The sequence below is a fragment of the Ictidomys tridecemlineatus genome, chromosome Y (assembly GCF_052094955.1).
Source record: "Ictidomys tridecemlineatus isolate mIctTri1 chromosome Y, mIctTri1.hap1, whole genome shotgun sequence".
Taxonomy (NCBI): Eukaryota; Metazoa; Chordata; class Mammalia; order Rodentia; family Sciuridae; genus Ictidomys; species Ictidomys tridecemlineatus.
In genome coordinates, this window is record NC_135494.1 from 24711465 (window position 1) to 24728119 (window position 16655).

Sequence of the window (16655 nt, forward strand, 5' to 3'; positions counted from 1 at the left end):
TGGATCATTGCTATGGTTTGAATGTCCCCTTCAGATGTCATGTTTAAATTTAATTGCCATTGTCACAGATTAAGAGGTGGGATCTTTAAGAGTTGATTAAGCCATGAAGGCATACCCTTACGATTGAACTGAGGCCATTGTTGCTGGGTGGGTTAGTTGTAATGGGGGTTCTGGCAGGCCATCTCCCGCCTCACCCTCACCATGTGATGCTTCCACCATCTTAGGATGGACCATAAAGATCCTCCCCAGTTCTAGCCCCTCAATCTTGGACTTGTCAGCTTTTGGGACTATAAGCCAAGTAAATCTCTTTTCTTTATAATTTATCCAGTTCATAATATTCTGTTATAGCGGCAGAAATCAGACTAAGACAGTCGTGGTATATAACTTACTGTATACATTGTTGGATTTTACTTGCTAATGTTTTGTTAAGATTTTTACATTCATGAGAAGTATTTGTCTGTGTGTTTCTTATAATATCTCCATCTGGTTTTGGTAACCTGGAAATGCTGACCTCATAGAATGAATTAGGAAGTATACTCTACCACTATTTTCTGGTAGAGATTATAGAGAATTTCTATAATTTCTTCCTTACAGATTTGATAGAATCTGTCAGTGAGTGCATCTGAACCCGGTGCTTTCGGCTTTAGAAGGTTATTAGTTATTAATGCAATTTCCTTAATAGATGCAGAACTATTCCAATTATCTAGTTCTCTTTATGAGCTTTGATAGATTTTGTCTTTCAAGGAATTGGTTCATTTCATCTAAGTTTTTTCTCATTTGTGAACATTATATTCTGAATACTCTCTTATTATGTCTTTAGCGTCCATGAGCCTTTCATTTCTCATTATTTGTGTCTTTTTTTTCTTAGCTAACCTGACTTGATGTTTATCAATTTTATTAATCTTCTCAAAAACACAATTTTTGGGGTTTTCTTATTTTTCTCTATTGATTTCTTTCATAATACTTTCTTTTGCTTACATTTAATTAGTTTTTTTTCTTAAGTTCCTAAGGTGGAACCTTAAATCATTAATTTTATATCTTTTCGTTTTGTTATTTTTATTCTTACTTTTTTGTAAACAATTCTTTTTTAAAATGTGTTATTTTTAGTTATATACTCTTTCTTCTTTTCTAAGTCCTTTATGAGACTTCTTCAATCCATGTGTTATTCAGAAGTGTGTTTAATCTCCCAAGATGTAGGGGCTTTCCAGCTGTCTGCGTTAATGGATCCCCAGTTTAATTCCACTGTGGTCTGAGAGCAGACATTATATGATTTCTATTCTTTTAAATTTGTGAGGGTGTATATTAGAGCACAGAATGTGGTCTGTCTTGGTGAATGTTCCAAGTCAGTGTGAGAATGTCATATATTCTGTAAATGTCATTCAGATCCAATTTGCTGGTTTTCTGTTTAATGGTCCATTTCTTTTTTTTTATGTTTATTTTTTAGTTTTAGGTGGAAAATATATTTATATTTTACACAATATATTTATTTTTTTATTTTTATGTGGTGCTGAGGATTGAACCCAGTGCCTCACGCATGCCAGGCGAGCCCTCTACCAGTTGAGCCACATCCTGAGCCCCTTAATGATCCATTTCTGATGGAAGGATATAGGAATCTCCAAGTGTAATAGTGAAGTCACCCATTTTACTTGCATTTCTATAAATGCATGCCTCATATATTTTCACATTCTTTCATGAGATGTATACACAGCATGTCCTGTTGGAGAATTAACCTTTTTTTCTGTAATGCCCCCTTTTATGCCTGTTAATTTTCCTTGATCTGAAATCTGCTGTATGGAATTAATACAGCTATTTCTGTTTTCTTGAGATAACTGTTAGCATCCTATATCTTATTAACTGTTAATCTGCATTTGTCGTTATACTTTCAATGTGTGTGTTTTCATTGGTGGGTGAAGATCATTGGTGTTCTGAGTGATTATTGATATAGCTGGACTCATGTTTTATTTGTTAGTTTTCTAGTCATTACACTTGTTCTTTGTGGTTTTTTTTTTCCCCCACTCTCTGCCTTCTTTGGCTTTGAATTATTTCATATTCTGTTGCGTCTCCTCTCTCAGCATATCAGTAATATTATCTTTGTCACATTTGCAAGTGGATTCTGCAGAGTTTGCAGTATATATACATTCAGAGCCAGTCCAAGTCCACTTGGACCTCACCCCCTCACAGCAGGGCCCACACCATGCGGCAGGGGTGTCATTCCCTCCCTCCTGCCCACCCCTTCTGTCATTGCTGCCGTTGGTTTCACTTATCCACTGGTATGCCACCACTAGGTGGACGCTATTGTTTTGAACAAATGGGTTTTTGTTAGATAATTTAGAATAAGAAACATCAAATATTTTACTTAACACTCTTTGAGTCTAAGTTTCTGGCCTATATTATCTTTCTTCTCTCTGAAGAACAGTGCACGTTTACCAGTGACAGATTCCCTCCATTTTTGTGTAAGAAAGTCTTTATCCTTCACTTTTGAAGGATAGTTTCATGAAGTAGAGCATTCTAGCTGGTGATTTTTCTCTTTCAACCCTTTAAATGTTGTACTGCACACTGTTGCTTGTGTGGTTTCTAAGGAGAAATCTGATGTACTTATCCTTGTTCTTCCGGAAGTAAGCTCTTTTTATAGCTATTTCTATTTTGTAGCATTTTTCAAAATTTTCTTTGTCTTTGATTTTCTGCATTTTCTTTGTGATGTGCCTAGGTGTAGGTTTTTCTATCTGTCCTGCCTGGTATTCTCTGAGATTCCAGGATCTGTGGTTTGGTGTTGGTCTTGAATTTTTGAAAACTCACACTTTTTTCTTTTCTTTTTACATTTCAGTTTTTCTCTTAGGGTGTCCTGGAGCTCACTGATTCTTTCCCTGGCCGTGTACAGTCTACTAAAAGACATTCTTGGTTTCTGTCACCGAGTGGGTTTTTTATTTCTAGCATTTCTTTTTGCTTCTTTCTGCTTATTTGACCGATTTGTTCTTGAAAATTGTCTCCTTTTTCTGTTAGAATCCTTAGCACATTGATAACAATTTTAAAAACTATCCTGGTCTGATAATGCTGAAATCTCTGCCCATTTCCAGTGCTTGCTCTGCCTCCTCAAGCTGTGTTTTGTCTTTTAATATGCCTTGTCAATTTTGTTGCTGGCCAGACCTGATGGACTGTGTAAATGGAACTGAGATAGTTAGGCTTTGGTATAACCTTTATCTGGCTAGTAGTTAAGCTGTGTTGTCTTCCCTGTTGCCTTTAAGGTTCCTTAGAGACTTTCTTTTTATACTAGGGATTAAACTCGGGGAATTTTACTGAGCACATCCCAGTCCTTTTAATTTTTTATTTTGAGACAGGGTCTCACTAAGTTGCCTCCTTAGTCGCTGAGATTGCAGGCGTGCACCAAACAACCAAGAGTCATCTTCTTAGATAATCTGAGGAGTACTGTCCTTCCCCTTGCTAATTCCAGCGTGGTGTCTGCTGTGAATTTCTGTGTCTTCTTCTCCATCTCCCCACTTTGGGTGCAGCAGTTTTCCCTCTGATCTCAGTTTTTTAACAGTTAAAGAAGAGCTGTTGAATTTCAGTTGTTCAGTTACTTTCTTGCCATAAAAGTGGAGTGACAGCAAGAGCTGTTGAATTTCAGTTGTTCAGTTACTTTCTTGCCATAAAAGTGGAGTGACAGCTTTCAAGCTGCTTATGTGCTAGACTGGAAATCACAGATCTTTTTTTTTTTAAATATATATTTGATTTTGAATGGGAGGATTATTTTTAGAATTTTTAAGAATCAAATGCAACATCACCATGGTCTTTTTCTCCAAAATCAATAACCCCAGTGTAACCACAAGGAAAATATAAACAAACCCAATTTGAAGGACATCTGACTAGTACTCTTTGGAACTATCAAGGTCAATTAAAAAAAAAAAGACAAGAAAAGTCTGAGACATGTCACAGGCTAGGAGTAGCCATGGAGATAGAATGACTAAATATGTATCCTGAAACACAGAAAAACTAGTGAGTCTGCAAGTGTGGATTTCAGTCAGCAGCAGCACTCCTCGGTTGGTTCCTTGTCTGTGACAGTCTGTGACATAAGAGCCATGTGGGCTAGGGGATGCAGAAACTCCGCTTTCTTGGCCACTTTTCTATCAATCAAAAACTATGTAAAATTAAAAGCTGAATTAAGTATTTTAAATTGTCTATTACAAATGTTGCTATCGTTTTATTTTGCCCTTTTTATTTTATTTTTTTTGTTTTGTTTTAATAAAGTTTTATTTTTCCAAATGCACAGTTGCTTGGACCTGCTAGTGCATCTGCACAGCAACAGGGGCATCTCCATCTCGGTATTTCTGGTGTAAATTACTTGAGCTCTGTGCTTTGACACCAGTTTGAAAAGTCCTTTACTGAGGAGCTCCTGAAGGGCTGCCCTGGCCAAGGAACCACAAGTCCTTATCCCTCGAAGACCCCAGCTGTGCTTAGAAGCTCCGATTTGGGAATGTCCTTACAGAGTTTGTCATAAGTAGCTTTGAAGGACAAGACTAGATGTTGAGCTTGCCCTGATCTTTGCCTTCGGACCACTTCTTCTTTTCAGCATTGCCCCAGATTTGTTCACTGGGCCCTTGCCTTTCTTGGCCGAACTTCCGGCATCTCTCTTCTTCTTGTCACCCTTGAGCAGCATTGCAAAGCCTGGAGAGCAGCACCAGTTATTGGAGCCTCGTCAAGATGTCTTTTTTTATTTTTATCCTATTGTAAAACGTGTTTATTTCAAAAAGCTTTATGTATCACTTCAGGGAGGATTTCTCCTGTCATCTGCCTGCAAGATGGGCAGCACAGGTGCTGCTCATTTTAAAATGCGAGAACCTTGATGGGGAGGCACTGAGTGCCCAAACCCACGCACCTTAGTGACCCCCGCAGGCTGCCCTGAACTTGGTAAGGGGGCTCTTGTTGCAGGTATTTACTTCCTTTCATCTGAGCCTGTAAAACATTTCCCAAGCAACTGTGGCCATTTTTATTTATGAAAGCAATTCAAGTACAAAGAAAATTTTACAAATTCTTCATTTGGATAAAGTCCTTAATATTTTGAGCCCATTTGTCATTTTGACACATTTATCTCTTCCCAGGTTCTTCACTGGTCTACGTCAATCACCTTGTTGGAGAAGGGGCCTTCGCCCAAGTCTATGAAGCTACCCAGGGAGATGTGAATGAGACCAAAAATAAACAGAAATGTGTCTTAAAGGTAAATGGTGCAAATACATTTTTGAACTGTAGAGAAATGATTTTCAGCCTCTTTTTCTTTTCTTTAAGACAGTGATGTTTTTATTGAGCAATTAAGAAATAAAACAATACTATGAGGATCTGGAATTGCTTCCTGCAGAACAAATCATAATGTCATTGCTTTCTCATGTCCCTTATTAGGATACTATTTTCCAGAATGTGACTCTGGATATAAATAACATACCTGGTTTTGCTTGTAGGTCCAGAAGTCTGCCAACCTCTGGGAATTCTACATTGGTACCCAGCTGATGGAGAGACTAAAGCCAGCTGTGCACCACATGTTTATCAAATTCTATTCTGCCCACTTATTCCAGAATGGGAGCATCTTGGTAGGAGATCTCTACAGCTATGGGACACTATTAGTAAGTGTTCTGTTTTTATAATATGGATATGAATTTAAGTGCATTTCTGGTTTGTGCCTTACCCATATATTTTCTGGTTAGAGCTTTAGTTGGGGTGCTAAACAGGGGCAAAGTCCTTGACTTGAAATTTCATTAATCCTCATCCAACTCAGGATACCATTTGCATTGTTTCTAGAATGTCATTAACCTCTACAAAAATACCCCCGAAAAAGTGATGCCCCAGGCTCTCGTCATCTCTTTCGCTATCAGGATGCTCTACATGATTGAACACGTCCACAGCTGTGAGATTATTCACGGAGACATTAAGCCAGACAATTTCATACTGGGAAACAGGCAAGTGTGGACCTCTGAACAGGGTTCTTTCCTGAACATCTAGCAGCCCTTTGTCATTTGTGCTCATTTCCTGTCCTGAATTGTATTTAATCTAGGTTTTTGGAACAGAATGATGAAGATGGCGATTTGTCTACTGGTTTGGCACTTATTGACCTGGGTCAGAGTATAGATATGAAACTTTTTCCAAAAGGAACTGCCCTTACAGCAAAATGTCAAACATCTGGCTTCCAGTGTACTGAGATGCTCAGTAACAAACCATGGAACTACCAGGTATGGACCTAAAGTAAGAGGTTTGGAAAATTTTCCTCTGTTGAACCTACCAGATTTTCCAAATGAATTTGGAATCTCGTTAGTTTGAACTGGTCTCTTGGACACAGTTGAAGAAGAGATGGGGGCCAGAAACGTGGCTTAGAAGTAGGGCACTTGCCCAGTAAGCATGAGGTCCTGGGTTGACTCTGTAGCATTCAAAGAGAGACAAGGTAGTAAAGGAGAGATGGGACTTAAGGCTCAGGGGAAGGGAGAGATGAAACTCTGTTCCTGAAGAGTACACTTTTCTTATTATTCACAAGAAGGAAAGCAGATATGTTCTGAGTTTGACCCTAGGAAAGGTATTTAATGATCTGTGAACCCTTCAGAACAAAAGTCCGCCACATGGAGCCAGCTTGGATTGGGAGATAAAAACAGAGCAAATGGTTTTCTTTATGGCCATGGTTAATAGAGAGACCCACCCCACTGCCCCCAGGGGAATCAACTGCATGTCTAGCAAGTGGGCAGGTGGTTCTGACAGTGAGAGTGGCACAGAAACTCAGGTGCAGGACCTGATTCAAACAGTGTTAGAAATGGATCATTATTATCCTAAAAGGCTTCAGAAATTTCACCAAATTAGAATACAGATGACAAATATAAAGAATACTTAATAGGATAAATGTAAACTTTTGAACCTGGATTAATAAAATCAGATGCCTGGTTACCAAGTGAGGACTGTGGCTTCCAGAAGCCGGTGATAGAGGGGAAAGGTCAGGAGTTAGGTCTAGTATATCAGACCACATGCTGTTCTGGCATCTCCTGGAGTGCAGGGGAAGGGGAGGAGTTCAGTCTGTTCTTTTCAGCCATCCAAAGGTCTTACAGTATATTCAGAGAGTAGACACGGACTCCCCATGGAAGGATTAGCACTTTTCTTTCCTTGATGTGTCTTTATCTGGTTTTGGTATGAATGTGATACTGGCTTTATAGAATGAATTTGGAAACGTTCTGTCCCTTTCTGTTTCATAGAATAATTTGAGGAGCATTGGCATTAGTTCTTTAAGGGTCTGGTAGAATTGAGCTGAGAATCTGTCTAGTCCTGGACCTTTGTTTGTTGAAAGACTTTATTACTGCTCTTTGTCATCACAAGTTATTGGCAGGTTTAGGTTTTCTATATTCTCTTGATTCAGTTTTAGAAGATCATATTTGTCTACAAATGTATTTATTTCTTCTAGGTTTTACAATTTATTGGAGTAGAAGTTTTCAAAATACTTCCTAATGATCCACTGGATTTCTTGACATGTGTGGTGATTTCTCCTTTTTTTATCTTTAATTTTGTGAATTTGTGTCCTCTCTCTTTTTTCTTTTGGTTCATTTGGCTAAGGGCATATCAATCTTGTTTATCTTTTCAAGGGACCAAATTTTTGTTTCATGGATCCTTTCTAAATTTTTTTTTTTTAATTCTCAAGTCAATTGATTTGGCTCTGATTTTAATTGTTTTCTCCTACACATTTTGGAATTGGTTCATTCTAATTTTTCAAGGGCTTTAAGATATATCATTAGGCTGGTTTTAAATTTTCCTCTTAGAACTGCCTTCATAGTATTCCACAGGTTGTTGTTTTATCACTATTCTTATTTAAGAATTTTTAATTTTTTTTTTGGTATTTTCTAAGAGGTGCTTTGTGACCTAAAATATGATCTACTTTGGAGGAGGTTCCATGAACCATGGTCAAAAATATTCATCTGATGTTGGATGAAATACTCTATAGATCTCTGTTCAGTCCATTTGATTTATAATATCTTACAGGTCCTAAGAGTCTATACTGAGTCTATGTCTTGATGACCTATCTAATGGTGAGAGAATTGTGTTGAGATCACCCAGGTGTTACTGTACTGGGGTCTTACTAAGGCTTTGAGTAGTATCTCTTTTATGTAATTAGTTGCACCCAATTTGGAGCATAAATATTTGTTACTGTTATATCTTCTTGCTGAATTGTCCCTTTACCAATATTGAACCTTCTTTGTCTCTTCTGATTAATTTTGGTTTGAAGTCTGCTTTGTCAGATATAGAGTAGCTACTCCTATTTATTTTCAGGCTCCATGCACATGGTATATCAATTTCGTTGTTTACTTTCAGCCTGTCTTTGCCTATAAGGTGTGTCTCTTCCAAACAACATAAAATTGAGTCTTGCTTTTTAATCCATTCTGCCAGCTATGTCTTTTAATTGAGGAGTTAAGACCATTTACATTCAATATTATTATAAAGAGATGTTTATTAATTCCTGCCATTTTGATATGTTTATAATGTTTAATTTGATCCTGTTTCTCATTTGCTTAGAGCTACCCTTCCAATGAGATTTGTTTAATTGTGAGCTCTGGGATTTGGTTATTCTGTGGAGTATTTGTATTACCGGTTTAGTAGTATTGAATTCTTGTAGTTTCTGCTTATCTTGGAAGGTTTTATTTCTCTTTCAATTTTGAGGGATAGTATTGCTGGTTCTAGCAATCTTGTTGACATTTAATTTCTTTCAGAACTTAGGCCACATCATTCCAAGACTTTATGGCTTTTAGAGTTTGTTAAAAAATTAGAAGTGATTCTGATTGGCTTACCTCTAAATGTGACCTGATTTTTTTTTCTTGAGACTTTTACAATTTTATCCTTGTTCTCTGTGTTAGTCATTTTAATTATACTATGGCATGGATAGGTTCTTTTTCAGTCATGTCTATTTGGGTTCTGAATGCCTCCTATATCTGGATGTCCATCTCATTCTCAAGGTTTAGAAATTTTTCTGTTATAATAATTTCTAAATTATTATATTAATAATAATATAATGATTTCCCTGAAAAGATTATCCATCCTATTAGCCTGATTCTCACAACCCTCTTCAATTCCAGTGATTCTTAAATTTGGTCTCTTAATGTTGTCTATTCTGAATGTCAGTATGTATTTTCTTTTACACTATCTGAATGTTCAAGACTAGCCACTTTGTCTTCCAGCTCTAAGAGTCTATCCTTAGAATTTTCTACTCTGTTAGAGAGATTTTTAGCTGGACAGTTTATTTGATTTATTATATCTTTATTTCTAAGATTTCTGTTTAATTCTTTTTTATTATCTCTCTTTGTTGAATTTCTCATTCATATCCTGTACTGATTTCCTTAATTCATTCTGTTTTTTCTGTGTTCTCTTGGAAGTCATTGGTCATTTTTATAATCATTCTTTTGAATTCTTTATCTGATATTTCATCCACTTCAGTATCTTTGGAGTAAGTCGCTGGTGAATTATGAACTTTAGGATGTATCATGTTATCTTGTTTTTTTTCATTTTTCTTGTATTCCTGAGTTGGTTTTTTTTACATCTGTTGGGGTAGATTTCTCTGCCACTCTTACATATAGGCCTTTTTAGGGCTTAGTCTTTACTTGCCAAAGTGTCCTCAAGTTATCTAGACTGAGACACCCTTGTAGATGTGGTATCCACAGACTCTGTGTTAATTCTCTTTTTTGGTATAACAGTAGATGTCTGTAGTGGGACCTGAAGGACAACCCCTAGCCATTTTTATTCAGAGCCTGATCATTAGTTTGAGTTTTTATTTCTTCTATTCTTTGTGTTAAAGTATAGCTGATGTTTGTCATGTGCATGGAGCAAGACGTGCTGTCTTGTCGCCGAGTTGAGTTCAGCAGCAGAATCTCCATCCTGTGAACTTGTAGTGCCTTGTAGATTCCCAGCATCTCTCAGAATAGGGTAAAACAAACAATAGTAACAACTGATGCAAACAACAGACAGCATTAAAGTATATATCTGTTTCTGTTAAAATAAATATCTACTATGACATTTAATGTCAATTACCACAAAAAACAATGGTGTGGTCTATTGCCAAACAAATAAGTAGCCATGAGCTATATCTGGCAATAAAGCAAACAATAGGTGCCAATTATGTCATCCACAGCAGTAATCATTACAACAGCATTAATGGTGGGAAAAGAGTTATATAACCAATTAGTGCTAAATTTGGTAAAATACAGTTAATTAAGAGAAAAGAAAACATGATAGGAAGGTCAAAGTGTTTATAATTCAAAAAAGTGAACATAGGAAGAAGATGAGATGTAGCAGGTGATGGTTTTAAGGAAGGAAGAGAAAGAAAACAAGAGAATTTGACTGTCAGCAGAAGAGAGAAAGAAACCAATGAAAAGAAAACAAAACCAAAATATACAAACCCCAAGCCCTAATCCTCAAAAGGCAAGGAAAAATAACATTAAAAACATGCTAAAAATGAGAAGAAAACAGAGAGAAAGAAATATGTGTGTATGTCCATGAACCAATCAGAACTCTCTCACATCAAGAACTCTCCCACACACACTCCCCCAAAAGAGAAAAGATTCTTAATTAAAAAAAAGAAGAAGAAGAAGAAGAAGAAATCATCTCCACTGAGGTGATCAAAATAGTCAACAAGAATGTGTGGTCACTGCTCCTGAGTGGCTGGTTGGAGTGGCCTAGACTAAAGCTGGCTGAAGCCGTTCTCAGCTCCCTACCTCCCGCTGGGGAGAAGGATGTCCATGTCCAGCCTTCTCTGGGCCTGTCATAGTGGAAGTTGGCTGTTCCATAGAAGACCACCACGACAGTGAGGGGGGACGCACAGGTGGAGAAGGCCTTCCTCCTGCCCTGGGGAGAGGGAATCCCCAGGATGGCCGCCATGATGAGTGCGTAGGAGCCTGCAGTGAAGAGGCAGAAGCTCAGGCCCATGGTGGCACTGACCACGTGGAGCGCTGACTCGTTGACAGACCTGTCTGAGCAGGAGAGCTTCAGGAGAAATGGGGTGTCACAGAGAAAGTGGCTGAACTAGTGGGGCCCACACAGAGTGAGTATGATGGCCAGCACCGTGTGTGTGACCAAATTCACCAGCCCACACAGCCAGGACCCAGTCACCAGGCCAACACAGACCTTCACACTCATGATGACTGGGTACTGAGGAGGACGGCAGGTGGCCACACAGCAGTCATACTGGCCACACAGCCAGTAAGACGCCTTCTGTGCCAGCACTTGTCACCAAGAAGAAGATCTGGGAAAGGCAGCCCTCATAAGAAATGGCCTTCTTCTCCCAGAAGAAGATCACCAGCAGTACTGGGAGGGTGGTGGATCTGTAGCAGATGTCCAAGAAGCTCAAATTGCTGAGGAAGAAGTACATTGAAGTGCGGAGAGCAGGACTGAGCCTGGTGGCCACTATTATGAGCATGTTCCCCAGGAGAGTGGTCAGGTAAATGACCAGAAACAGCAGAAAGAACCAGCCCTGTAGGTTGGAGTGGTTGGAAAATCCCAAGAATATGAATTCAGTGACAAATGATTGATTGCTCATTTCCAATGGTATCATAGCTTCAAAACAGAGAAAAAGAGACCATGACGAGAATGGACTGAGAGCACCCCAAAAAGGCTTGTTAATCTGCAGCAACATGGCAAATAATATTGTATACAGAGATGCCTGGACTCTGGAAAGAGATGTATAGGAGTGACTTTAGAGAGAGCATAACTTCTCACAGACTTTTGCATGGGTGCTCTTTTGTAAGAATAAATAGAGACTTGGTCAAAATGCACGACTAGCTATCAACCCCTGTGTCTCATTGAATCTGCAGTATCTCCCTCCTAACACTGTGCTTCACTGTGATGAATTCTTTTTTGTATGTCTGTTATTTCAAGTAATAAGTTTTCATTGTGGAAAAATGAGGAAAATGCAGAAAGTTATTCAGAAGAATAGAACAGGTCACAAAATCAAAGCTCTCTTTGCATTCATCCCATTCTACCTCTATCTATCTTTAGAATATCCAAAGCAAAATTTCCCAATATTGTTGTACTCTATTTAGTTGTTTGCCTTGTAATCTTAATTTCCTAACATGAAATTAAGTTAATATCTCCCTTTTTATTGAACATAGAAACCTTCCATTCCATTTACTATCATAAATATTGGAATAGAAGCTTTCATACATATGTATCTGTGATCATCTCTGATTATTTCTTAAAATAAAATTATAAGTCACCTGCTTTTAAATACATTGATCTATTTTTTTTCAGTAGAAACATTTATTTTTTTAAGTTTTATAAGATACAAGAAATTTTGACAAATGATATATACTTAGGTATTTTTCTTCTTTTGTATTATTTAACTAGTAGTTTTTTTTTTTTTGTTTTTTTTTTTTGGTGTATGTGTGCTCGGTTTCGAATTCAGAGCTAAGCATGCACTCTACCACTGGACTTTGCCCCTAGTTTCAATTAGTTATACTTTTTATCATAAATAGATATTGAATTTTTTTATTTTCTCTGCATCTATTGAAATGATATATATATATTTTATTTAGTCTGTTACTATGGAAATTCGGTTGATTGAATTTTTGAATATTGAACTAGCCTTGCATTCTGGGATTTATCTCAATTGACTGTAATGTTATCCTTATTCTATATGGCTGAGTTCAGTTTGTTAATATTGTTTCCTGCTTGCTTTTGTGTATTCTATTTTTGCTGTTCTCCAGAGATAATCTATTTCTTGAAGAATTCTCAGCTGTATTCTACTGTTATTTTCAGTCAATGCATGTTAGTGGACTAGTGGGAAACAGAGAAGGGATTTCTGATGTTTCCAGGAAGCCCTGCCTTAGGTACTGTAAACTCAGTAACAGAGATATGGCCTTCACAGTGACCCACTTTCTAGCAATATGGCTGAGCCTAGTTCTTATTCCTCCCGACGTTAGACATTTCGGCCTGTTCCTTTCCATAGCTACAAAGGTTTTCCTTTGAGTGTCCTAATGTAACAGTTTCTGTTACTCTTGCCCCTGAAGACTACAGCTTTTGTTCTATGCAAAAAATCAGGAAATGGGTTTGGGAGGAGTTTTGGCTGCTGTTGCTGCTCTTTGTTCCTCCACCTATCCAAGAAATGATACCGTTAAAGACACTTTCTCAGAGTACTTCCCTATTTTCCTGGGAGAATTTGGTGGAATCCATGAAGAAAAAGAAAAAATACAAACATCTTATGTCTATAGCCCTCTGGGTCTTTATGCTCTTAAAACAGTCTATACTTAGTCTTTAGCAATCCATTAACTATTTTTTATTTGAGTTTTTTTTTATAAATAAACTCCTATGTATCTAGTGGGTTCTCCCATAGTTAAAAAAATGCCTTGATTATTTTGGTTGCTTATCTCTCCCTAGACTTCGGTTAGTTGTTTGCCTTATAATCTTCATCCCTAATAAAGTCAAGGAAAGTCATTAATTTGCATTTTATTTTGCTCTTTTTGGTTATTATAATGATGAAAACAACATGCTTTCTAGCTATTTCGATAGATACTCAAGGTGAAATTTGAAGTCTATACACTTACTTTTCAAAAATATTTAGTAATTTCTAATTTAGTTAAATATGTAGTTATTCTATTCAAAACAATCCCATTCCTAGCATATTTTCAAGGAAATTAATGCACAGTTCACAAAAATTCTTGTGTAAAGATTCATAATAACTCAAACAAATATTATGCCTTCAGCAGAATGACAGAAGACAAATCACGGTTTATCATGCAGTGGAATAATTCAGTTACTTTAGAAACACAAATACTGGAACATTAATAACATTGACAAATCTAAAAAAAAATTTCTGGGTGAAAGAAGCCAGATAAAAAATATATACTCTATGTTTCCTTTAAATAAACTTCAAAAATTAGCAAAAGAGCTATAATGGTCAAGTAATAATGGTGGTCTTTTTTTTTTTTTTTTTTTTGGAGCTCAGGGGTGATATCAGTTGAAGCATGAAGGAATTTTCTAAAATGATGGAAATGTTTTGTATCCTGATTTTTGGTAGTTCATATATATGTAAAATATTATAAACCTGTACACTTTAGATCTGTGCATTCTTTGAGTACAAATTATAGTTCAATTTTTAAAAATAGCCTTATTTTAAAAATAAGTAATTAATGGGGAAGAGTTGTACCTGCCTGTAATCCCAGGTACTTGGGAGACTAAGGCAGGAGGATCATAAATTTGAAACTCTGCAAGGCCCCCCGCCCCAGATAATTGAAAGGGCTTGGGATATAGCTTCATGGTAGAGTGGCACTGGGTTCAATCCCCAGTACTGCAGTAAGTAAGTAAGTAAGTAAGTAAGTAAGTAAGTAAGTAAGTAAATTGATAAACAGAAGTGAAAGCATTTTTTCAAGATGATTTTTAACTCAGGATTGGTTGGAACCACATCTAAATATTTTTATATGTCTCTAAGAGGTTAAATATTTTCTCCCATTTTTTGCATTTCTCTACTTCTTTTTTACCACAGTGATAGTTCAGGACATATCACATTTTACAAGTGACATCAGTTGTTTCCTGATCACGATCTATTTGAAGCAGTGAAAGTGATTGGTGGGTGCATTCGGTCTGTATCACAGATACAAAGCCTTGCTCACCATGATGGATGGGCGTGTGCATGTGTGTGTGTGTGTGTGTGTGTGTGTGTGTGTGTGTGTGTGTGTGTTATTGGTTGTGGGATTGGTCTTGACTGAGAACACTGTCTTATAGTTAGTGGGATGGCAAGTTGGCATCACAGGCAACATTGATGGCAGAAATCTCAAAAGAATATAGCAGGAATCTGCCATCTAAGGCTCAGCAAGCTCAGAACACTTGGTTATGCTAATTGCTATAAATGGAAAGACCCTCACTATTGAGCTTCTCTGAGAGCTGCATCACACTGGGAAGGGAGGAGCGAGCCCATTTCCATAGAGATGTACCCTGTTTCTATGGAGACTCCAGCTAGGCTTCAAGGGGCTGGTGGGATAGTACCAGTGGATGCTGCCAAGCCCTGGGTCATTCTGAGGAGCCTGCTACTTCAGGGGAGGTGGCAGGGTATCAGCCTATGGGGCCAGGACTAGGCTCTGTGAAGCTGTGTCAGGCCTGATTTCTAAGCAAGGTACTTGGCAATAGAAACCTCGGGAAACGTCCCACCCCCCACCATGCCATGGGCCACCAGAGAGCCCAGGTGTGTCTCTGGAAGCCAGGCTTGGGTATGAGCATGGACATCAATGATTGCAGAGTATCAACAATAGGGGATCATAAATTTCTTTCAGGTGAGTGCAGACTAAAAACAGGGACATCTGGAGGGAGATAGACTGGGTTTTAGAAAATCATCAGATCTCTAGGTCTAGAATACGCAGATAGACCCACTCATGTAATTGTGCGTGTGAGTCCAAAGAGCAGGGGTCCATAACTGTGAAACCTGGTTTCCCAGGTTTTAGACTCACCTGTTTAGTTCAAAAGAGTGATCTGAGTGCTAAAACAAGATCAAAATGAAGTGGTCTGTATCTGAAGACGTGTTGTGTTGAAGGTGGGAGAAAATCTCTGAAGCCCTCATGGAGAAGGATATGAAGAACTTTAAAGTCCTAGTTGAAGAGGACACGGTAAAGACAACAAATCAGTTTTGGCAAGCTGGCCAGCTTGTGGGATCACTCAGGAAAACAGGAATATGTGAGGAATAGCAGATGTAGAGGAGGCTTTGGTGGATTTGATTTGAGTAATGTTGAATGTGAGTTATTTGTGGAATAATCAAGTGGAAATGCCCTTCACAGACAGCCTAGAACTGCAGGTGTGGATTTGGGAGTCATTGTCTTGAAGGCAACTGTTACAACAAAGCTGAAAATGAAATCCCCCAGGAGAATAGAGAAAGTAGAGAAGGAAATAGAGAAAGTAGAAATTCTTGTGATACTTGGTGTTCACAAAAATTGTAGTAAAAGTTTATCCAGAAATGACTAAAAACACCACACTATCTAGTTCAGTTGTAGGTATCGCATTCTCTAAATAATTTCCCTAAACAAGAGGTTACCTTATTAGCATTGATTTACAATAAATCAACTTTGAAATGGAGCTGGAAGCTACATGTACTTGACATTTCTTACGTTCTCTGTTTTCTCTATCAACTACCTTGATGAACTTCAAGTCATTTAGAAATCAGTGACATGTACTTTTTTTAACTCCCCGTATCAAAAAGATCAATATGACAATCTCTTTTATAGGTAGATATCTAGATGTTTTCCAAAAAAGAAATAAAATTCCACATAGAAGGCAGTTCCAGCAGATTTTACTATGGGAAATTGGTACATGGTCTGTGGATGTGTAAAAGAGAAAACTAAACGTAAATGTTCAGGGATTTAAAAGTACAATCTCTGAAGTTGTGCATACTGCTATTGTAAAGGTCTTAAATATAAAGGTCAGTTCAGGAGGGACAATTTCATTGGGCATTAAAAAAATCTCCCAATGTATGTTTATATAATTTTATCTACATATAAGTCTTTCCTTGGTTTTACTGGCTAATTTCTTGTAGGTCACAGGTGTGGGGTAGGGTGAATGATGATACCCAAACAATTTTTCTTATCCTCTATGCTTTTTATTAATGTAGGACATTAGATTGAATCATCATCATGGTCACCATTAGAATCCATTATTAACAATCATAACTCATGAATGACACT

The 16655-nt window shown here is 37.6% G+C and overlaps 1 protein-coding gene and 1 pseudogene across 1 annotated transcript in view; one reads left to right on the top strand and one right to left on the bottom strand.

Annotated features, from left to right (window-relative positions):
• Positions 1–16655, top strand: part of LOC144371896 (mitotic checkpoint serine/threonine-protein kinase BUB1-like) — a 551680-nt gene that overhangs the window by 60192 nt on the left and 474833 nt on the right. Inside the window, exons 4-7 of the mRNA XM_078035200.1 lie at positions 5094–5209; positions 5448–5609; positions 5785–5942; positions 6038–6212. Coding sequence (XP_077891326.1) covers positions 5094–5209; positions 5448–5609; positions 5785–5942; positions 6038–6212 — 611 coding nt within the window. The remainder of the gene's footprint in view (positions 1–5093; positions 5210–5447; positions 5610–5784; positions 5943–6037; positions 6213–16655) is intronic.
• LOC144372133 (small ribosomal subunit protein eS25 pseudogene) lies at positions 4278–4651 on the bottom strand (annotated as a pseudogene).